General features: G+C 43.6%; 1 protein-coding gene across 7 annotated transcripts in view; it reads right to left on the reverse strand.

Annotated features, from left to right (window-relative positions):
* Window positions 1-24656, reverse strand: part of LOC125447480 (adhesion G protein-coupled receptor L1-like) — a 518001-nt gene that overhangs the window by 207282 nt on the left and 286063 nt on the right. For all 7 annotated transcript variants that reach the window (XM_059639848.1, XM_059639853.1, XM_059639852.1 and 4 more), the window contains exon 5: window positions 688-797. In XM_059639848.1, the coding sequence (XP_059495831.1) occupies window positions 688-797 (110 nt within the window). The remainder of the gene's footprint in view (window positions 1-687; window positions 798-24656) is intronic.

A 24656-nucleotide genomic window follows, 5' to 3' on the forward strand; every position in this document is an offset into this window, starting at 1 on the left:
TCATTTGTTGCTGCTATAGAAAACATGAGAAAAGGGCTCTTGTGAGCAGTGGCTGTGTCCAGACGTCTGGGCCAGGACGCCTGGGTTCAAGTCCCTCCTGCTCCAGAAGTGCATGGTAACATCCTCTCTGAACAGGTTGTTTAGAGAATATCGAGAGCTACAAGAACCTATTTCCCCTGCACTGCCCACGCCACCCCTCCCCCAACTTTGCAAAAATGAACAAACTTAGATGTGTGGAAAAGCTGCTCATAAAGATGTTGGCGTCCTCTTCTCACTGCGCTGCGGGGAGAAAAACAAAAGAGGGAGAAAAAAGGAGGAACGAGGAAGACGCCTTGAAAAGAAGCTGTCAGCAGGGTTAGAAGGAAAGGGTTAGCAGCGAATGACCAGCCGCGCCAGTCATTTGACTCACGGCTTGGCGACAGGGCTGTGATTGGCTGGATTCAACACTGAGCGAACGTCTGAAAGGGAAGTCAGAGACGGACAGACAATGCCTGCTGAAACCAATCGAAGGACAGGCCCAAGATGTGACGTCTGTGCCCCTCAGCACAATACACAGTCGTTACGATCAGGAGAGTGCGCCCCGGATTCAGGGGCAATCTCCATGGCAAGAACAACAATGAACAAACAAGCTCTTCACAAAGGGCAGTGGTCCGTGAGGGTGAAATTAGAATGGGAGCTGCTACTTACTGTAGGGGACACACTCATACTGGATCTCCAGATACTTGTAGGTCCCTGGGCAGGGGTCAGGGAAGACGTCAGAACCTGCCACCACCACACACTGTGTACGGTTGTTACACCTGCCAAAGAAACAAAACCAATTACACACTTGAAAACTGCTGTGGAAAGTGTAAAAGATAATCATTTCTTAATTCCAAGGGCAAATACAGTTTGGGATTAGAGACAAAGTAAAGCCTCCTCTAATCTTTCAAACTAAATGTAAATGGAAAGTAAAGCTACCTCTACACTGTCCCTATCATACATGGCCAAGACAGGGATAACACGGGGTTCGATACAGAGTAAAGATTCATGCACACTGTTCCCATCACATACTCCCAGATATGAAGGCATGCTACCAGATACAGAATAAAGTTGCTTCTACTCTTTTAAATGGAAGGTAAAGCTTTCTCTACAGTGTCCACTCCAAACACTCCCAGGATAGGGCATAGTTTTAGATCGAAAGTAAAGCTCCCTGTACTTTTTAAAATGAAAGTAGACAGAAAGGAAAGCCTTCTTGACATTGTCCCCATTAATCACCCCCAGAACAGGGTCAACACAGGTTCAGATCCACAGTAAAGCTTCCCATACTCTTTTAAATTGAAAGTAAAGATTGTTCTGCATTGTTTCCACCACACTATCCCAGGACAGGTGCAGCATGGGTTAGTTACAGTTTGATCGACCTCTTCTCACCTTGGTTGGCTTGATGACTCTAACAGAAGCTTCATGTCTGACTATGAATCGGTGATAACACTGAAGTAGGACTGTGCTTTTGGAGGCTTTGATTCGTATTCAAGATTCTAATTGGAGTTCTGGCCCACTGTTGAGAACAGAGACAATTCCCAGGTTGATTATCAATGATTTAACCTCCGTTTGGCAGAATGATATCAGCTGTCTGCATCGCCTCCTTGGAGGTTGCACCAAAATTATTGGGCAAGGGTGGAGTGGGGTGGCAGGAAAACAGGAGAACTCACACAAATGTTCTACGTTCCTCCCATGGAACCATCTTTGGAGCAGAGGGGTTGCTTAGCATTCTGCCCAGTTCACTCAGGGAACTGTTGCTATATCCACTTTTATAAACATGTTGTAGCCCAGAGCTCTGCCTAGTGATGCTACAGCCTCCAACGCTCCTCCCATCCCATGCTAACCATTTTTCCTGCTCTTACTACCTGTCATTAATGTGCTCTCTTGAAAATTTGTACGCTGACACTGGACCTATTTTATGAATGCACCTTCTTTGGCCAACAAGTCCTGGACTGGGGCTCGAATCCAGTGCCTCTGGCTCAGAACCAGATACTCTCCCTATTGTACACTATGATCATTCACTTCCTGTCCTTAGGTCTGACCTTCCTTTTGTTGGGTGCTAACAGTGCACAGATTTGCAGTCAAGGTTTTGGTTTCAGTTTGTATTCTCACAGCTTTTACCTCATAAAACTGTACAGCAATGTTGTGTCACGTGTCATTTCTAAAAATCCAAGCATCCTGCATCTTACATGACTGCTGAATTAGGCCAGCTCACAGGCACAGTGGTGAGCTCATGGCCTGTGCAGTAAGTTAGGGCAGGTTCAATTGTGGAAGGTTTTGGACTTTTCACATCCACTGTTAGTGACCACTAATGCAACGGACAGAGCAGAGGTGGGTCAAAAGTGGGAACAGCAAAAGAAGAGAGAGATTTCAGCTCTATGAAGTTGATATTCTTGGTTTGTTACTGTATACTATGTTCGAAAAGAAAGGTAGTCAGCAAGGAAACCTGAATCTGTATATATCAGCTCATGTAAAAACTGACTTGTGTTCCAGCTCCTGTCTCTATGGACATTGTTCTGCCATCATGCATTGTGCCCACCATGGGTTTGTACATCACACGTCCTGAGGTCAGAACATAATAGAAGAACTAGGAGCAGTAAGTAAATTAGTGAGTAGGCAATTCAGCCCCTTGAGCCTGCTTCACCATTTGGTATGACCAAAACGTCATACAGCATAGAAACAGGTCCTTTGGCCCACTATGTTTGTTCTAACCAACAATCACCAAACTACACTAACCCCGCTTCCCTGTACTTTGTCAATAGCCCACTCTACCCTGGCATTTTAAATGCTCATCCAGATGCTCCTTAAACGTTGAGAGTACCACCCTTCACCACCCTCTCAAGCCGCATGTTCCATATTTCTGCCACTCTCTGGGTGAAAAAATTTCCTTCCCACATCTCCTCTAAACTTGTTGCTCCTCACCTTAAACTTATTCTCTCTGGTTGACCAAGTTCAGTTAGCTCTAGATGGACTGTTCCAATTCTGAGTCTGCTGTATCTTTGTCCTTCCCTTATTGAATATGACTGCTGTCTGACTGTCTGTCGGTGCTGTAAACTCTATTTACGTTCTAATATACAGAATACTTACCGTGGCTCTCTTGTACATTTCTACCCTTCCTTTCTTCTTCAAGTATCACACACGTGACTATTTGTCAGAGTTACATCAGCATGTCCATCATTTTCATTTAGATATTTATCCCCATTACCCTACAAAAATGTTGAGGGCTAGAGAGATAAGAGACAAGACCGGAAGAACTGATAAACTAGCTGCTGGGCTGTTGAATTAGAGTCTTTCTAAATGTGGCAATCATAAGCTTAAGAACAAGAACCAGGAGCAAACCCCTCTGAGCTTGAGCACTGAGGTGAGGAAGACTTTTCTCCTAAGAGGGTGGTGAACCATTGGAATTCCCCACAGAGCCATGGAGGGTCAATGATTGAGGACATTCAAGATAGAGATCAACAGTCTTCTAAATTTCTTGCTGCAGTTATACAGGGCCTTGGTGAGGCAACACCTTGAGTATTGTGTGCAGTTTTGGTCTCCTCGTCTGGGGAAGGATATTCTTGCTATTGAGAGAATCCATCAAAGGTTCACCAGACTGATTCCCAGGATGGCAGGACTGACATATGAACAAAGACTGGATTGACTGGGCTTGTACTCACTGGAATTTAGAAAAATGAGGGGTTATCTCATAGAAACATGTAAAAGCCTGATGAGACTGGGCAGGCTAGATGCGGGAAAGAATGTCCCAAATGTTGAGGAAGTCCAGAACTAGGGGTCGCAGTCTAAGAATACGGGATAAGTCATTCAGGATTGAGACGAGGAAGCATTTCTTTACTCGGAGAGTTGTGAACCTGTGGAATTTTCTACTATAGAAAGTGGTTGGGGCCAGTTTGTTAGCTATATTCAAGAGGGAGCTGGACATGGCCCTTGTGGTAGTGGGATACCGAAATTGCACCACCAGCCATGATCATACTGAATGCTAGTGCAGGCTCAAAGGGCTGAATGGCCTACTCCTGTATCTATTTTCTAAGTTAAATATTGAAGCTCTCCAGGGGCGATAGTGCTGGCATGAATGTTGGCCATGATCTAGTTCAGAGTCACGAGGCCTTTCATAGAAAAAGAACATTGAACAGTACAGGCACTTCAGACCACGATGTTGTGCTGACCTATTATCCTACTAAGATCAATCTACCCTGCATACCCTATGTTTTACTATCCTCCATGTACCTATCGAAGAGTCACTTACAAGTGTCAAAAGTATCTGACTCCACTGCCACTGCCGGCAGTCCACTCCACATGCCCACCACTCTCTACTCTGTTTCCTATGCTGCTACAGGAAGGGGCTGCTTGAAGGTGGTCATAGAATAAGAGGATAGTACAGAGACAAGAAGGCACTTAAACTCAAGGATGTGAATTTGACACTTTAGGATGCAGTTCAAATGTTCCCACTGCAATGCACCTGAAGCTACAGCGGATATGAACAGGTGAAACAAAGTCTTCCACTGGGCTGTGAAGACCAGAGTTAACAGCAAAAACACAGCGAGATGTCTCATAGACTCCAGGAATCTGGAATTCAAATTAAGAGTAGAGAATGAAAACAGCAAGAGAGGGAGAGAGATATGTCAGAGCTTTTCCACTTATGCAAATATCTTGCAACCACCTTGGGCACTTGACGCACTAATGTAAAGTGGCTGCACTTTCCCTCTAATTATTCGTCTACTATTATACCAACCCACTTTTGCAAACTCTCAGCTACTTGAGTGTGTCTGTCATGGTATCATTGCAAAGCTTTTGAACAGCACATTCCACTGAAAAATTACCTTGGAGGTGAACAATAAGGATTAGTCCATTACTGTTGCCTCTGGCAACCCAGGAGTATGGCATTACGGAGCTTCATAATGTAAGAACGAACGAGCTCTGACAACCAGTGACATGTGAAGCTTTACTGAACTCTTGCCATCTACAGCTGTCAGCTGATTGGCGTGACAGCAATTCCCAGGAGACTGCATTTAAGTTGGGATCATTAAATATCCAGAGATTCTGTGACATTAGGTGCATAGGTAGAGAGAAACGCATTGAAGGCTGAACATAAACTGGGGCTGAACAATACTTAAATGTAACTGCCTCTGTCGGGGACCAAAGTGAATTGGCCCCATTATCTTGTTCGTGACTGGCCTTGAGATGGGCTGTGGGGAGAATCAATGTGGACACTCCAGTCTTGTACAGAGGGAGTGCTACACGGTCAGAAGTGCAGAACTTCAGGCGAGAAGTTAAACAGAGGCACTCTCTGCCTTTTTGGGTGGGTGTAGAAGATTCCATGGTGCTATTTGGAAAGAGAACATGATGCCAACACTTATCTCTGAACTACCATTGCTGAAGCAGATTGTCTGTTTAGAATCACATTCCTATTTGTGGAGCTTCCTGTACGCAAATTGAACATAGAACATAGAACATTACAGTACAGTACAAGCCCTTCGGCCCTCGATGTTGTGCCGACCTGCCATACCGATCTCAAGCCCATCTAACCTACACTATTCCATGTATGTCCATATACTTGTCCAATGACGACTTAAACGTACCTAAAGTTGGCGAATCTACTACTGTTGCAGGCAAAGCGTTCCATTCCCTTACTACTCTCTGAGTAAAGAAACTACCTCTGACATCTGTCCTATATCTTTCACCCCTCAATTTAAAGCTATGCCCCCTCGTGCTCGCCGTCACCATCCTAGGAAAAAGGCTCTCCCTATCCACCCTATCTAACCCTCTGCTTATTTTATATGTTTCAATTGAGTCACCTCTCAACCTTCTTCTCTCTAACGAAAACAGCCTCAAGTCCCTCAGCCTTTCCTCGTAAGACCTTCCCTCCAGACCACGCAACATCCTGGTAAATCGCCTCTGCACCCTTTCCAAAGCTTCCACATCCTTCTCATAATGCGGTGACCAGAACTGTACGCAATACTCTAAGTGCGGCTGCACCAGAGTTTCGTAAAGCTGCAGTATAACCTCATGGCTCCGGAACTCGATCCCTCTATTAGTAAAAGCTAAAACACTGTATGCCTTCTTAACAGAATTGTTTCTCATGTTTCCTACACCAGGACACTGATTACATTTCAAAAGTATCTCATCAGCTTTAAATTGCTTGAGAATGTACTAAGATCACAAAAAACACTATATAAATGAATTATATCACATTGCTTTCAGTTGTGCTCAAAGTCTTTGATCGTGCGCTCTCTCCTTTGTAACATTCTCATCAGCATTGTCCCCAGTGCACTGGAACTATAGCACTTTCCCTGGTTGATTTGATAAAACAATTGCTACACCGTCTTAAAGTTGGCCTAATTAACACTGCACCAATTAAGATGGACTTAGGGTACAGCATGCCAAAGGTCAGGGTGACCACATTCTTAGTGACTATCAGTCAAGGTTCCTCTTCAATCATTCCCTCTGACAAACCCACATTAGGAACCCATTGTTGTGATATGGTCAGGGCTATTATTTCCGCTTCCTTTACAGTACAAACTTCCACACAGATCAAAGCATTGCTTCTGTGCAAGAGCCTAATCAACCAAGATTTCAAACGAGACTCATAAACAGTTATTAGGGCAGGAGAGGGAAAGATTGTTCGGAGAGGCAGGATTTATGGACTATCTTAGAGCAGAGAGCCCAGAAAGGGGCCTGTTTCTCTCTAACTGTTCTGCCTAAATTTTGCATCCATCTCTTCCACAGTCTGTTAAACATGTTTGATAGATGCGCGTTGTCAGATGGACATGCTTTTGAAGTTTTTCATTTGGCACTCATCAGTATGGACCCATGAATATCAAATTTGAGTATATCTAAGAAAAGGCACATTATGTTGAAATTATTGATCTTGCACTCATAAATACAATTTCCAAGAATACCAAATTAAAGGGAAACATGAGAGGAGAATGCTGATTGATTGGCAAGTGGTCTCTGGCTGGTAGAGTATTGCCATGGGGAATGCACCTGTTAATGGTGACTGACAGATAACTGCCAAACTTGGTTCAAATTTTAAGCCAGACAGGTTGACTTCTTGGTCAAAGAATTATCTTGAGAACATGAACAAGCAAATGACTCTCGCTTGTTTTGTTGAGCTGTAACAGGTGCCGTCCATGTCACTACAAAAAGACCAAATTTCAAAGGGAGCAACAATTTACTTTGCATGAGAAAAGGCACTGATTTGTTGGCAAGTTGGCTGAGGTTACGGTATTGCCTCAGGCAAAAACTCAGAGGGAACTGCTGTCCTCCACATTTTTTCTTTAGAAAAGACATAATGCCTAGAAAATATTCTCTTTGCTCGCAGAGGACCGGTCTCTGCATATAAGTAACTTCCAGAAAATGCAAAGGAGGCATATTGCCTGGATACCTTTTGCCACTTAGCTCCACACAGCTTCCTGGTTTCCAGAATTCAGTCATCCCATCACAAATGGTCCTAACAGTTTTCCACATGCACCTTAACAGCTTTCCGCCTGGCTTCACAAATGTCTTTCTTTGCATTGCTAACAATATCGCAAATCTACTTCCTAAACACAGCTAAATTGTGTTCTGCTACAAACCCTATCTTTTTTTCATTAAATGGGCTGTATGTTATTGTGTGTTGTCAGCATGACATCACGGATAGGTCTGTCAGTCAGAAGGTCCCTGGGTTCATGTCCTGCCTGAGAAACAATGACACAAAAATCTCTTTATATTGTTGCTTGCCCCATTTCTCTTTACTTCTTGTAATCATGTCAGAAATACGGGCAAGATTAGGCTATTCAGCCTGCAAGGCTGTCCCACCATTCAATAAGATAATGGTTGAACTTCTACATCCATTCCTCTTTGCTACCTCTGTGTCCATTATCCTCAAATTCCTTTATTCCCAAAAACATATCTTAATCTTGAATGGACCTGATGATTGAGCATCCACAGTTTAATTCCAAAGATTCACAAGTTTTCCCTTATCTCGGTTCTAAATAGCCAACCCCTCTCAGTTTCCTGTCTGATGCGAAACCTGGGAGATACAGGCCATTATCATCATCACATTAAGGAACTGTGAATGCAATTAATGTGCAAACTAATTAATAAATCAATTTCTTAATGTACGATAGCTTCAGACATTTGCAAATTAATTCAAAAGTTTTCAAATTGATTTCTAGATGTGCACATGAATTTGGAAGTGTATCCATTGATAATTAATGACATAGGTTTGTAAATGAATTTATGTATTGAAGTAAGGTGAGGTAATGGGTTTATGAATGAAAGCATGAATTAATTTGAAGCTGGCTGTAGCAGAGCTCAGACCCTCTGAGCTTACAGCATGCTCTGAGTTAATAGTGTAGAGCATGTGGTATCATCTCATATTCTTGCTTGTTGCTAGGTCAGTGACTTTCATCATCTCAACTGCGTTTGGCTATACACATCCTTTCTGACCAGTTCCTCACCTCTTGTCTTGTTCCAATTCATTTTCTCTTTCTCTCTGTTCCTTTCTCATTCTCAATCAATGCTCTACCATCTCTTTCTTTATTTCCCTCAGTTTTCCCTCCTTCTGACTGGTCTCTTTTTTCACTGTCTTCTCTTTCTATCCCTCTCTCACCTGACCTCACCCTCTCACTTCCTCCTGCTCTCTGTCTCACCTGTATCCTCTCTCTCACCTAACACTTACCTCTTACTTCCGTGCATTTCTGCTTTAATCTTCTCCAACCTGATCCCACCTTTCTCTCTCTCTTCCTTAACCCTTCTTCTCTTCCTATCCGTCGCTTACCCGGCTCTATCCTCTTACTTCCTCCTTCTCTCTCTCTCTCTCTCTCCCCTCACCTCTTGCCCTCTCTCATTTTCCTCTTCTCTCTTTCTTTCCTTCCACCTTTTTCTCTCGACTCTGTAACCACCACCCATCTCTCTTTTTCTACTTCTCACCATCTCTTTCCTTCTCTCAGGGCCACTCCTTCTTTTCCTCTCTTTTTTTTGCCATGACTTAAACCCCTGGTGTTTTGTTCTCCTCTTTCTTTCCTTCTCCCTCCATCTCTTTATTTACTCTCTTTCTGACACTCCCCCACCACCCTTTCTTTTTTACTTTTGCCCTCTATTTTCCCTCTCTCCACACCCCCCTCACTATTTCTATCTCTCTTTCTCTCTGAAATAACAAATTGATCTACTAACATCCCTGATTAGTTTCTGGGAATGAGAGAACATTTGTCTTGCTCCATTGCTTAGTACAGCTCAACATTTTCACAGATCATTTCTCATTTCTTCTGCCTAAACTCCTAAGTTCCCATACTCTCTCCTTTTTTGTTTGTGCGCTGTCTATCCATCACATCTTTGTCTGCCCCTACACCTCAGTCTCACTCCTCCTGTTTTAGCTATATCTCTGTGCCTGCTTTGAGGGTTTTCTGCGATAGTGTCCACCTGGTACTACCTCTGACTGTTGTAGTGATCACAATCTCATTAGATTTAACTTTAGCTGCCAAACAAATACAACTGAAAATTCAACACAAATGCCTCAAATATATAATGCCTCAACACCAGAAGTCTCAATGAAAGACAGAACGGAATCCCTACAGTGCAGAAAGGGGCCATTCAGTCCACTGAGTTGGCACCAACCCTCGAAAGACAAACACACCCCATCCCCATAACGGCATAAGGGATTTCTTTTTAAATCATGGCCAAAGTCTGGTGGAAATATAGAATCCCTACAGTGTGGAAGCAGGCCATTTGGCCCATCAAGTATACACCAACCTTCCGAACAGCATCCCACCCAGACCAAGTTCCTTACTCTATCCCTGTAACCCTCTGTTTCCAAGAGCTTACCCACCTAGCCTGCACATCCCTGGACATTGTGGGTAATTTAGCATGGCCAATCCACGTAACCTGTACATCTTTGGACTGTGGGAGGAAACTGGAGTACCCAGAGGAAGTCCATGCAGACATGGGGAGAATGTGCAAACTGCACATAGACAGTCGCCCAATGGTGGAATCAAACCTGGATCCCTGGCACTGTGAGGTAGCAGCGCTAACCACTGAGTCATCGTGCCACCCTTACAGTGTGCCAGAGAACACATAATGCATCAGAGACAGACAGAAAAACAGAATAAACATTTCAAAATAAGGACACATCATCAGGATTGGAAAATATCTGAAATGAATGTCTTTTAAGAAGGTGCTGGGAAGAGATTGTAATGTGGTGATAATATCACTGGGCTAGCAAGCCACAGCTCTCTGCTTATCTTCTCAGAACATGGGCTCAAATCCCACCACTACAACACAGTGGCACTTAAAATTCAATTAATTAATTTGGATTTGAAAACTAGTTTAATTAATGGCACAAAATCTATGCTCAATTGTCATTCAAAAAGCCCCACCTAGTTTACTCATGCCATTAAGGGAAGGAAATCTGCCATCTTTACCTGGTCTGGCTTACATGTGACTCCAAGTCCTCAGCAATAGGGGTGACTCTTAACTGCCGTCAGTAATAGAATAGTTATTGAGTTACTCAATTCAAGGGTAGAACATAGAACATACAAAAGTCCCTGCTGGGGACTAAGATTTGCCAACCTGCTGCCTCTCCAAACCAATGATAGCCCAAGCAATTAGCACCCTTCTCTCATGCTGTCTAAATTGGTGTTCCATTTTTAAAGTCAGTTTCTTGTATCCTCATCCTGATGGGTGCCCTTCGGCCCACGATGTTGTGCCGTGGATTAATCCTAATCCAAAAATAAAATAACCTAACCTACATTCCCCTCAATTCACTGCTGTCCATGTGCATGTCCAGCAGTCGCTTAAATGTCACTAATGACTCAGCTTCCACGACTACTACTGGCAAAGTATTCCTTGCGCTCACAACGCTCTGGGTGAAGAACCTAAAGGAAGGACATAAATGCTGACCTTACCAGTGACACCTATATCCCATGCATTAAAAATAACTGCAGACTCTTATCTCTTTCCCACTCATCTTCCCAGACTCTGGATTTCCTGGCTACTTCATACTTTTAAAAAAGAAATTGTTCATAGGTTGAAGGTATCATTGGCTAGACCAGCATTTTTTGCCCATTCCTAATTGCCCATAGGGCAATTAAGAATCAACTACATTGCTTTGGGCCTGGAATCACATATAGGCCAGAGCAGGTAGGGATGGCAGATTTCCTTCTTTGAAGGACATTAGTTAATCAGGTGGGTTTTCATGACAATTGAGGATGGTTGTCGTATCATTACCGAAACTAACTTTAAATCCAAATTGGGTTACCTGGTCACCACAGGGCTAACATTTTACTTGAAATTTTTATTGAATGCAAATCTGAATGTGGGATTTGAACCCATGTACCAGAACATTAATCTTGGGTTACTAGCCCAGTGACATTGCCACTATGCCATTGCACCCTCCAGATATACGTTGGTATAAATGGTTAAAAGGAGACACAAATCCACAGCTTCTTGGCACCCATCAGGATGAGGATACAAGAAACTGACTTTAAAAAAGAACACCAATTCAGACAGCATGAGAGAAGGGTGCTAATTGCTTGGGCTATCATTAGTTTGGAGATGCAGCAGGTAGTCTCTGATTGTTCAGGGTGTTGCCATGTTGCTGAGATTGGCAGTTTTTTTTTTAAGACTAGATTCCCTACAGTGTGGAACAGGCCCTTCGGCCAACAAGCCCACACTGCCCCTTGAAGCATCCCACCCAGACCCATCCCCTTATAACCCACACACCCCTGAACACTATGGGCAATTTGTCATGGCCAATCCACCTAGCCTGCACATCTTTGGACTGTGGGAGGAAACTGGAGCACCTGGAGGAAACCCACGCAGACACAGGGAGAACATGCAAACTCCACACAGACAGTCGCCCGAGGCTGGAATTGAACCCGGATCCTTAGCACTGTGAGGCTGCAATGCTAACCACTGAGCCACAGTGCCACCCCATTTTCATGAGTTCTTTCTTTCAAAATGTAATAGGTACAATTTTTTAAATTCTCTAATGGGATGTGGGCATCAGTGGCTGGCCAGCGTTTATTACCTGACCCTTGATGCTCTTGAGAAGATGGTGTTGAGCTGTCTTCTTGAACGGCTGCAGTCCATTTGGTGGAGATGAGGTCAACAGTAGTGTTAGGGGGGTAGTTTCAGGATTTTGAGCTAGTGGCACTTAAGGAATGGTGATATATTTTCAAGTCAGGATGGTAAGTGGCTTGAAGGAGGCCTTACACTCACTACTCTGGCTTGGAAATATATTGCCATATATCAATGCACGTACAAACTTCTTTTGTCTACATGAAACAGGGCTCTGTGTGTTCCTCTATGCAGCTTCAAGCACATGCAAATGCATCACTGATAATCTTAAACTGGCTTCTGGTGTAATTCTTTATACAGTCTAGTGTTCACTATCTAAGCAGTTATTCAGTAATCTGCACAGGAGACAAATTGCTTGTCCCATGCAAATTAGTCTTTTTTTGAAATGGTTGGCAAGGTTGGGTTGGCACTGGCAGTGAGGCTTTCTCTTTTAACCCTCATGCCTATCCCAGCTATGCAACATGGCTGGCATTCCCCGTCTCCCAGAGTGCTGGGATTTGGGGATCCATTGATGGTGAGGTAGGTGGTGGTGAGGTCACACCAGCTTCAAAAAGTGGGGGAGGGACAGATCACTGCATCTGCATTCGCCTGCACCTTTGGGAGCATCTTGTCAGGGCAGCGGGGGGTATTTGCCAACATGGAAAGACCCGGAGGCAACCCTCACTGGAACCAATGTTCTGTTTATTTGTGGTGACAGAGGCGTGGGATGACAAGGCAGGGAATAGATTTCCCAGTCGCAATATCAGTCTCAATTCAGACAGCACGAACACAAAGGTAACAGAATAACAATGAATGTTTATTTAAAGATGGGAGTTCTCTCAGGATGCAGAGCAGGTGAGGTTTGGCAGCCTGGTCACTGCCGGTCAATGTCTGACCGTACGGATCAAAATGCCACACCTATTCATCAGGAAGGTTGGCAGAGCTGGGTGGCACTCAGATTCAAAGCAGCGTCTATTTCTAGTTTCATGATCAGACTTGATGAGCGAGCCTCCCACAGCATTGCAATGCTCACAGCTCCTTGTGAAGTGGCAGCAGATTGTCAGCTTCCATGAAGCCACAGGGAGCCAAGCACGAGCAGCAGAAATCTTACATTTGCTTTGTCAGACTGAGACAGTGGGTCATGACAGCTTATTCTACATTAACTGGGATGTATTGGGTCAGTGTGGAGATTGATTTAACCTGCATCAAGCCAGTGTTGTCCCTGTCCTGGGAGTACTTGATGAAGACAATGCAGAGTGAGCTTCACTCCATATCATACTCTGTGCTGACCCTGTCCTGGGAGTATTTAATGGAAGCAGTGTAGATGAGCTTTACTCTATGTCTAACCCTGTATTGTGCCTGTCCAGGGATTGCTTGAAGGAGGCTGTTTAGGAGTGGCTTTACACTATACCCAACTCTGTTCCGCTTCTGCCCCCGGTATTTGACAGGGGCAGTGTCAACATACTTTTACGTGCAGCTTAAAAGAGCAGAAAAAGCTTTACTTTGTATCTAGCCCTATGTTATCCTTGTTCTGGGAAGAGTACAAAAAAGTACAGTGCTTTCAGTTTAAAAGAGTAGCGGCAGCATTTGCTGGGGACAGTATAGAGGGAGGTTTACTCTGTATCTAATCCCACGCTGTCTGTGGCCTGAGACTGTTTGATGGGCACAGTGTAGGGAAAGCTTTACTCTGTACATGACCCTGTGCTGTCCCTGACCTGGGAGCGTTTGATGGGAATAGTGCAGAGGTAGCTTTATTCTGTATCCAATCCGGCGCTGTCCCTGTCCTGGGAATGTTTGATGGGAACAGTGCAGAGGTAGCTTTATTCTATAGCCAATCCTGCTCTGTCCCTTACATAGGAGTGTTTGATAGGGACAGTGTAGCAGAAGATTTAGTCTGTAACTAACCTCATGCTGTAGTTGTCCAGGAATGTTTGTTTGGGACAGTCTAGAGGAAGCTTTATTCTGCGGAAGGTGGCAGCGCTGATACTAATGAACTGTTGCCTAATCTTTCATTAGAGCTTCTTCTTTGATTCTGGCTCCTGGGGACAGTAACTTTCCATTTGAAGAGGAAACTACTGGAATCACACAGCAGCAGGTATGAGCAAATTGTTCCGTATTGTTCTGGTGCATTGTGTCTCAGCTTGGAGGTTGACGATGGAAAAGATTCTATTCCCCGTTCACTCACCCTCTTCTGGCGACATAAATAAACAGAAGTCTCTCTCCCCTGTGGGATATCTCCTCCTTTGCGCCGAGCATTCATGTTGGAGATATCCCCCACACTACACTAACTGGATAATCCCGGGAGGAGTCACAGAGTAAATATACCAATCTCCCGAGCAAGCTGTGACCTCAGCTCCTAACTTTGCGTCAAGCTTCCTCAGCTGAGATAGTAATCCTGCAGTCTCAGCAGCTGCAGAGAGCTGGGAGTTATATGCAACATAATAGTTGCTGCAGGCTGAGGGTCCTTTTCTGTAAACCTCTATGACACTTTCCTGCCTTTTCCCTTGACTTCCTTACTGTGTCCAAACTCTTAAAGTCATGCATTTACTCAGAGAGTGGTAAGGGCATGGAACGCCCTGCCTGCCAGTGTAGTTAACTCAGCCACATTAGTGGCATTTAAACAGTCCTTGGATAAGCATACGGATGATGAGAGGATAGTGTAGGGGGATGGGTTTACATTAGTTCACAGGTCGGTGCAACATCGACGGCCGAAGGGCTTGTTCTGCACTGTATTGTTCTATGTTCTATATTTATTGTCAATCTTTGTGTTGCAGACAGGTAACTAGGTTCCAATTCAGGGAACACGGTTAATACCTGAATGCCATGTACTTACTTGTGTTCCCGATAACTTAGAGATGTAATTTAGTTGGAACGTTACCACAGTTACACGGTAGAGTATACGGTTGAGTCTTGCTGGTAAGGTAGACAAATACTTGGCTCCTGCTCGTGTTATGGGTGATGCGGTGATCCCTGTTCATGTAATGGAAGAGAGAGGTGGATTCTGAAGATGTACTATGATATCGAGGTGCACTCTTATGGTGTACTAGGATATTGCAGCACATTCTGATGGTGTACATGGATATAGATGTGCATTCTGATGATACTGTGGCTTTAAGAGGTGTATTTTATCCTTTTTTTAATGAAGAAATGTTGAGACAGAGGTGAGACCAGTCTGTTCAGAGTCAATAAAATAAACAGCATGTCAGGCCTTTGGATCTTTTTAAAGTTGTAACAACAGAAGAAGGCAGAATGGATTAAGCTCCCACAGAACCAGGATTTTTAGTTTCATCTTTCAGCAGTTGCTGGGGTCTTGAAGTGGAGTACACAAGCTCTTATTTCTCTTTCAGTTACTGCTAAAAGCTGGGGTCCTCTTCCTGCTGTTAGAATTGCATGTGAACCAATCAATTTTACTGAATTTGCCTTTGTCAAGGGTGTGTTTGTGTGATGTTACTATATTGGAACAGTTGGTTAGTAGTAGTTAACGCATATACTATTTTGTTAAGCATTTAAATCATGTTACAGTTAAGCTTTTTTTTGCTTTTTATTTTGTCTGTATTTTAACTGTAGTGTAAAAATAAAATGTGTTTTGTTTAAATGTTGAGTAGTTTGACTAATTGAATTGCATCTGGAATGCAGCGCCTTTACCTTTAAATTAAGAAAGAGTTAGGGTCTAGGTTATTTTCTTAATTTTTTGAGGGGTTTTGTCTGGTCCATAACAACTGGAATATGGAGGTCGATTCTGATGGTGTACTGGGAATATCCATTGAGCTTTGTAATGATACAATTGAATGATAATGTTAATGATACTGTGAGGTCACTTTTTCATTTTGGGGTACTTGAGAAAGAAGGAATATGGGGAAACTTCAATTTTATTGAGCCTTCAAATTATTAGAACAATTCACATGTAAAAGGTTAATTTGATGTACGTAGTGTCTGTTGTCATGTGCAACCAGTCTATTAAAGCTGTATAACGGGTATTAACAAGTGCAAGTGTGTTTATAACAGTTATAGGATTGTCAGCTGGTATCATGCAGTGTATGCAGTGAATAAATGACTGCGATAAAGAGGTAATGTATCATAGTAATGTGCGAGGTATCTGGTGTCAGGATGGAATGTGCCCACCTGTAAAAATGAAGAGTGCACGTGGAAGCAGAATTCTCATTTCTATCATGTCCAGTTTTCTTGTGGGGGAGTAAGGTGGGCTGTGATTCACAGAGTTTAGGTACCTAACACAATGAGGCCACTTAAATTTATTGCTGAGTTCAAACGTCTGTGGAGAAAGTGCACAGGACTCTCAAATTTACTGGGGTAGGCATTTACACACATGAAGGGCAGATATATTTGTAGAACTGTTGTGATCTGGAGAATTTTCTAACCTTGTAAAAAAAGGTTGCACTGTTGGTGAAAATTAGGAAAAAAACCCTACTGTGCTACATTGCTTTGATTGACGAGCAAAGTAGGATAAAACAGTTTCAGAGACAGCAGTTTCAGTTAGCATCCAGCTCTACACCTTGTTATCTAGGATAAAACAGTGATTGGTCATGCAGCTTCAGTTGAACTCTTGGTTGAAGTTTCATCAAGGACTAGCACTGTGTCATTATGCATGCTTGGCTGAGTTTCAGAAGCTTATCGTATCTCAGTGGAGTGTTCTGAGTTCACAGTTTGATTGACTGTTTTAAATAAAATGAACAATATTCATTACTTTTCATGTATGGTTCAAATAAAAAGGGAGTTATTTCCCCATCAAGTATGTAGGAATAAGAAGTATATAGGTTTATTAGAAATTTATTATTTTTCATCTCCACACTCGATGTCTGCTCAATGTAGATACTAGATAAGTGGCTATAGAAGTGGTATATGGATATGGAAGGCCATGGGGACAGTATGGGTTGGTGTCAAATTGGCATGAAGGTATGTGGGTGGGTGTGGTTATGGTCAAGGGAGGATGGGGTTGCGGGCTTTGAAGAGCCAACAACTTTCAAAGCAACTGGGGCAACATTGTGGAGCATAGAGGCATGTCACCCTCAGCGCTCCCCTGTACTCAAGGCCACTTCCAGCCTGTTTCCAGACACACTGTGTCATACATCACTCCCGCACCCTCTCCACCACGTCACCCCCCGACCCCGGTGAAAACCATGCATTTTGGGATGCTTGTTACAGAGAAGGATCCAGCAATTTGAGATATCTCCCAGGCAAACATCTCACATCAATCGCCAAAAACACAGCCCTAAGTGCACCCCTAGCCCTCTTGCCCTGGGCCCCCCATTGCTGCAGTTTCCCTCTATTGGTTTGCTGCTCTCGGCGAGACCAACACATGACTTTTAGCACTCCAGTCACAAGGATGCCAAATGGTACAAAATTTTAGTGATTTCTTACAGGAATCGTTTCTTATCTGATTTTCTTTTATCACAATTTTCCTGGTGTCCAAATCAAAACTGGTTTGAAATTGGGGCAGCTCTGTAAGTTGGAAAGGGAGTTTGCTGTCCTTTCTTTATTCCGCACAGTGATGAGTGATAAGGAACAGAGCATTGTTCAGCATTTGGAGGATGCTACTCAGTGCCGCATGCCACCTCCTCCTGCTGTACTGACATGTGAGGCTAGTGATTTGATCTGGTGCTCATTCACGTTCATCATTGTAATGGGGAGTCAATGGCCTAGTGGTATTAGCGCTAGACGGTTAATCCAGAGACCCAGACAATGTTCTTAGGACCAGGTTCGAATTCCACCACAGTGGATGGTGGAATTTTAATTCAATAAAAAATTATCTGGAATTAAGAATCTAATGGTGACCATGAATCCATTGTCAATTGTTGGAAAATCCCAACTGGTACATCAGGTGAAGGGGCACTGCTCTAAAAGCTTATGATTTCAAATAAACCTATTGGACTATAACCTAGTGTCATGTGACTGTTGAGTTTACTCATGATGGTCATTGGGTTAACCATTGTGGAGAGACATTGTATACCTCACTGGAGGCCACTTGGTCCATCATAGCTGTACCAGCTCTTTGAAAGGTTTATCCAATTAGATACATTTCCCATACTATTCGCATAACTATAGCCTTTTCAATTATGGCTCCAAATCCTTTTGGACAGCTAAGACTGGTTCTATTGCCTTTTCATACAGAACATTTCTGGTTACGACAATAAAATAATAAAAATAAAAATTTTCTCCGCTCTCCTCTGGTTCTTTGCAAAAGAATATCAGAAATAACAGCCATTCAGCCCCATGCTCTGCCAGTGTGAAGGACTGTGACTGATTAGATCTTGACTTCAACTCCACTTTCTTGCCTTTCACTCACAAACCTTGACTCTTTCAAAAACTGTCTAACTTAGACTTTGAATACATTCAGTGACCCAGCCTCCAGTACTCACCAGGGGATGGAATTCACAATATTAATGAACCTGTGAGAGAAGAAATTCCTTCACATCCTTCACATTACTTGGGAGTGCCTTTATCTTTAAACTGCGGCTCTCAGTTTGAGAGTTCCCCAGAAGTGGAAACATCCTCGAGGAATCAGGTCAATCGAGGGCCTCAGAATTTTATATTGAATGAACCTTCTCTGAAATGTCTCCAATACAAATTCGTCCCTTCAAGAGGATCAGGTCATAAAATATAGAAGCAAAATTAGTCCATTCAGCCCATCAAATCTGATCTGCCATTTAATCATGGCTGAGATGTTTCTCAGTGCCATTCTTTTGCCTTCTCTCCATACACTTTTGATCCCCTTACTCATCAAGAAACCATCTATCTCTGTCCTAAATACACTCAATGACTTGGCCTCCACCGCCTTCTGTGACAATTCCACAGACTTGCCATCCTCTGGCTAAAGAATTTCCTCTCATCTCAATTCTAAAGGTCATCCTGTCACTCTGACGCTGTTCTCTCAGGTACTAGCCTTGCCACCAGAGGATTCCTTTTCTCTATGTCCACTCTATCCAGGCCTCAGTATTCTGTAAATTTCAATGAGAATCCCCCTGCTTATTCTTCTAAACTCCATTGAGTACAGACCCAAAGACTTCAATCGCTCTTTATATGAGAAACCCTTCATTTCTGAGATCATTTATGTAAACCTCCTCCAAAGCCAGCAAATCCTTCCTTAAATTGGGCCTGAAACTGCTCACAATATTCCAAATGCAGTCTGACCAGAACCTTACACAAGCTCAGCATTACATCTGTGCTCTTGCACTCTACCACTCTTGGAATGAATGCTAACATTATATTTATCTTCCTAACTTCAACTGAACCTGTATGTTAACCTTAACAGAACCCTGAACTAGGGCACCCAATTCCCTTTGTGCTTCAGATTTCTGAAGCCTTTCCTTATTTGGAAAATGGTATGAGCTCCTATTCTTCCTACCGAAGTGCATAACCTCATGCTTTCCCACTCTATATTCCATCTGTCACTTCTTTGCTCACTCTCCTAGCCCGTCCAAGTTCTCCTGCAGCCTCTGCACTTCTTCAACACTACCTGTCCGTCCACCTATCTTTGTGCTATCTGCAAATTCAGCAGCAATGCCTTCAGTTCCTTCATCCAAATTGCTAATGCAGAATGTGAATAGTTGTGGTCCCAACACAAACTTTTGTGGAACTCCACTAGTCACCAGCTGCCACTCGGAAGAACACCCCTTTATCCCCACTGTCTGCCTTTTGCCAGTCAGTCAATCCTCTATCCATGCCAGTATCTTGCCCCTAACATCATGGCCTCCTATTTTATTTAACACCTGACTGGCACCTTGTGAAAGGCTTCTGGAAATCCAAATAGATCACATCCACTGGCTCTCCTTCCTTGAACTTCCTTCTCTCTCCTTATCAGACCTCCATTATAAATCCCTTTGATTTCCTTCACTCCACTGATAGATGCAGAAAGATTGTTTCCCACTATCTAGCACAAGACGGCATAATCTTAGAATAAGGAGTCACCCATTTAAGACAGAAATGAGGAGGAATTTAAAGTTTTGGAGTAGATCTGTAGCTCGGGTTGTGGGTGTTGAGGTTGGTTGGCTCGCCGAGCTGGTTTGTTGGTCCGCAGACGTTTCGTTACCGTGCTTGGTAACATCCTCAGTGCAGCCTCTGATGAAGCATCGGTGTGTTTTCCCGCCTGGTTTTTAAACTCTGCGTTCCGTTGCAATGGATTGCCTCACTTCTGGGTTTTCTCTGTAGTGGAACGTATATAGGGTCGAGTTCAATGTGTTTATTAATAACCTGCTTCGTGGAGTGCCATGCTTCCAGGAATGCTCACACGTGTCTCTGCCTAGCCTGTCCCAGGATCTTGGTGTAGTCCCAGTCGAAGTCGTGGCTCTCCTTATCCATGTGGATCGAGATGAGTGGTATTGGTGGTGTCTTTTTGTAGCCAGATGGTGTCATATATCCTTGTTAGCTTCCTTCCTGTTTATCCGATGTACTGTTTCTTTCAGTCTCTGCAAGGGATCTTGTAGATGACACTGGTCCTGTCCATGGCAAGGAATGTGTCTTCAGTTCGGGTGAGCAGTTGTCGTAGGATTGATGTGGGCTTGTGTGCCACTCTGATGCCCGTTGGTCATAGAAGTCTTGTGGTGAGTTCTGACGTGTTCCTGATGAAGGGTAGTGTGATGACTGTGTCGGGGCATATAGAATCTTTACGATGTTGTTCCTGTAGGCATCTCCTGACCCAGTTCTTTGGATATCCATTATCCCTGAACACTTGGAAGAGGTATTACTCCTCCTCTTGGCGTAGTTCCGTGTTGCTGCAGTGTGTTGTTGCCCTTTTAAACAGTGTTCGCATGCAGCTTCGTTTGTGTGTGCTGGGATGGTTACTATTGAAGTTTAGTACCTGGTCTGTATGTGTGTGGCTTTTTGGTGTACTTTCATTTGCAGTTCCCCATTTGTCTTGTGCTCTACCATGATGTCCAGGAATGGGAGCTGTTTGTTCTTCTCCTCCTCACTGGTGAATTTTATTCCGGTGAGGGTGTTGTTTATGAGTTTGTGTCTCTCTGCTAATTTGGTTCGTTTAATGATGACAAAGGTGTTGTCTACATAGCATATCCATAGTTTAGGTTGGATTTGTGGAAGGGCAGTCCTTTCCAGTCTTTGCATCACTGATTCTGCTATGAGTCCGGAGATAGGCGATCCCATCGGTGTCCCGTTGATTTGCTCGTATGTTTAGCCGTTGAAGGTGAAGTGGATGGTCACGCATTGGTCCAGTAGTTTAAGCACGTTGTCCTTGGAGATGGTTCCACTGGGGTCGTGTTCTTGTTCAAGTAGTGTTGTCATTGTTTCCCTTGCTAGTGGTATGTCTATTGATGTGAATAGGACGGTGACATCAAACAATATCATGGTCTCTTCGTCCTTTATCTTTATGTCTTTGATGGAGTTGAGGAATTCTTGGGCTGAGTGGATGGAGTGGGGTGATTTGTTAACTAGGTGCTTGAGTCTTCTTTTTATTTCTCTGGCTAATTTGTGTGATGGAGTGCCTGGTAGGGAGAGTGCTCGGGAGGAATTTCTTCGCTCAGAGGGTTGAATTCTTTTCTGCAGAATGTTGTCAAGAATGAATCCTTAAGTATAATCAAGGCTGAGACAGAAAGATTTTCAATTAGGAAGGGAATCAAGGGCTATGGGGAAGGGCACGAAAGTGGAGTTGAGGATTATCAGATTAGCCATGATCCCGCTGATTGCAGAGCAGACTTGATAGGCTGAGTCGCCTTCTTCTGCTTCTACATATTATGATCTAAGGAGAACAATTCCAGATTTCCCATTTTCTCACTGTGATGGTGGCATCATGGTAAGTCACTGGACCGGTAATTCAGGCAGCAAGCTAATGTTCTGGGAACCTGGGTTCAAATCCAACCTTAGTGGCTGGTGAAATTTAAATTCAGTCAAATTAATCGACCATTGGAAGATAGTTGCAGTGATGGTGTCTGCAACAAAACTCATCAATTGCCGTAAAAACCCATCTGGCTCAATTATGTTCTTCAGGAGGGAAATTTGCTATCCTTACCCAGTCTGTGCAAAATGTCATTCCTAACACGCAACGACACTTAACTGCCCTTTAGCAAGCCACTCAGTTCAAGGGACAGGTAACAAATGTGATCATACCAGTGGGGCCCTCATCCCATGAATAAAAAAGGAAAAACAGAATTTCCTCATTCTGCATACCTTCTGTTTTGGGAGCTTACAGCACATGAATAAATTCCTGGATTTCTTCCATTACAATAGTGACAAGACATCAGTAAAACACTTTGCGATGCCCTAAGGCTGCAGGCACCATATAAATGGAAACTTTTATTTTTATGGACTAAGTGCTGAGATATAGATATTGCATAATAATGGAAGAAAAGGCAACAAAAATCTATATCTGTCAAGCACCTCTAATATGGTAAAATGTCCCAATTGGGCTTTTGGGGGGGGGGTGTTGCACAATTAAATTTGACACCATTATACCATCTGACCAAATGTTTGGTCAGGAGTCAGATTTTAAGGAAATTCTTGAAGCATTGGAGTGAAGAAGACCTGGAGAGTCGCAAGAGGCAATTCAGGCTTCAGGCAGTGGAAAAAATGGCGACTAAAGGTGGAACCATTAAAAAGGCCAGAATTGGAGGGGCATAGGTATCTCATAGTTTCAAGGCTGGAAGAGATTACAAAGGTAGGGAGGGGGAGACCATGAGAGCACTGGGGAATAAAGGAAGAATTTTTAAATTGTAGGCAGGGATCCAAGGCAGGTCAGTAATCACACAGTAAAAGGATGAATGAGACTTGGGATGAGTTCAGACATGGGCAGTGACCTCAATAACCTTAAGCCTGTGGAGGGTGGAAGGTAGGAGTCCGACTGGTTGTGCGTTGAAGAGAACCGTCTCAGGAGTGGGAATATGAATGACGGTTTTAGCAGCCATCAGCTGAGGGAGAGTTGGAGTTTACAGGCGAAGCCATGGATGTGGAAACAGCCAGCCTCAGAAAGATGGCCCCTTGCTTACCTTGGGGTCAAAACTGGCACTGACGTTGCTAAGAACAGGCCAGTCCAACCTCAGGCAGTTGCCAGAGAGAGGGACGGAGAGGGCACAAAAGGTGCGTCAGGAATTAGGGACTGGTGGGGTGGGGGAGAACAAAGAATTGGAGAGACGACAAATGACTAGAGAGAGGAAATAGAACTGGAGAAAGCAGCAGAGAATTACAGAGATTATCAGACAGAAGCAAAGGGTTTCTTATGAAAGGACAGCATACTGGACTCAATGATTTAGGCCATTCTTCCACATTAAGTCAGGGCTTTGAGTGGTTTTTAGTACATGATCAAATTTCAGAATCAAATCCATTCAACATTTTAATTACAGTGTCTAGAAACTGGAAGCTCTCAGCCTCTGGTGTGTGTGTAATAGAATTCAGATTAAACTCACTCACTGCCGAGAGAGACATAGCCATTTTACGTGTTTATCGCCTGTGGTGAATGGAACAGAGACATAAAATATAGCATCTCATTACAGGAGATTAACAATAAACCTCATTTACTTCGAGCAAGGGCGTTCCTGACAGGATTCATTATTCAGAATGTAGCTTTCTGATGTGGTGATCCAAAGGCCTATTTACCCCCTGAGGATGTTTATTTGAGCTGCGTTAGTGTTTATTCAGCAGGACAAGGGTTAGTCACGGTGTTCAAGGGTGCCTTACAAAGCTCAGTCTGCGAGAACCTGCATTTATATTGTGCCACCCATGTCCCAAAGCACTTCACAGCCCATAACACACTCTCAAAGGGCAATCGCTGCTGCAGTGTAGGAAACAAGCCATTTTGTGCACAGTGAGATCCCACATACACCAAGGGGATAAACAACCAGGAAATATTATCCAGGAGAGGGTGCAGTAAAAGATGAATGAACAATTTTAGTGACAAAGATGAATTGGAGAAGCTAGTGCTGTTAAGAGCCAGATGATTGAGGGGAGGTTTGATAGAGATGGTTCCACATTGCAAGGGGTCTGGACAGAGTGGACATTAAGAAACAGAAGTAGGCCATTCAGTCCCTCAAGTTTGTTCCACTATTCTATATCACAGCCGATCATGTGGCTCAATGTCCTACTCCAGCATTATCCTCATGGTCCTTTGTTTCTTTAGTGGAGAGAGATTTGCAGATTGAGAGAAACCATTCTCACTGGTGGATAGTTTGAGAAACCCAAAGGACACTTGTTTAAGATGATTTGCAAAGGAACCAGGGGTGACATGAACACAAATCATTCCACCCAATGAGTGGTGAGGATGTAGAAATCAAAAGCTGAGAGTATGGTGGAGGAATGATCAACCACAGCATTCAGAAGGAATCAGCTTTGTACTGGAAGAGTATTATGGGTTAAGGGTGGCGGGGGGAGTGGGGCAAACTCACTTCCTGTTGCAGAGAGAGCCAGCACGGACACGGATAGGCTGAAGGACCTCCTTCTCTGCGGTAACCATGCTCTGATCTTCATGACTCCTCCAGGGATGTCTTGGCAAATGGAGAATTGGGAATTGGAAGGTAGAATACAAAAAGGGGCTTTGTCTAGTAGTAAATGTGGAAGGTAATAAGGTTAGAAGTGGGGTGAGTAGAAAGAGGAACGTGGGTGAGGGGTACAAGGAAGGACTGGGAATACTCATGTCACCAGTCAAG

The sequence above is a fragment of the Stegostoma tigrinum genome, chromosome 35, assembly GCF_030684315.1.
Source record: "Stegostoma tigrinum isolate sSteTig4 chromosome 35, sSteTig4.hap1, whole genome shotgun sequence".
Lineage (NCBI taxonomy): Eukaryota > Metazoa > Chordata > Chondrichthyes > Orectolobiformes > Stegostomatidae > Stegostoma > Stegostoma tigrinum.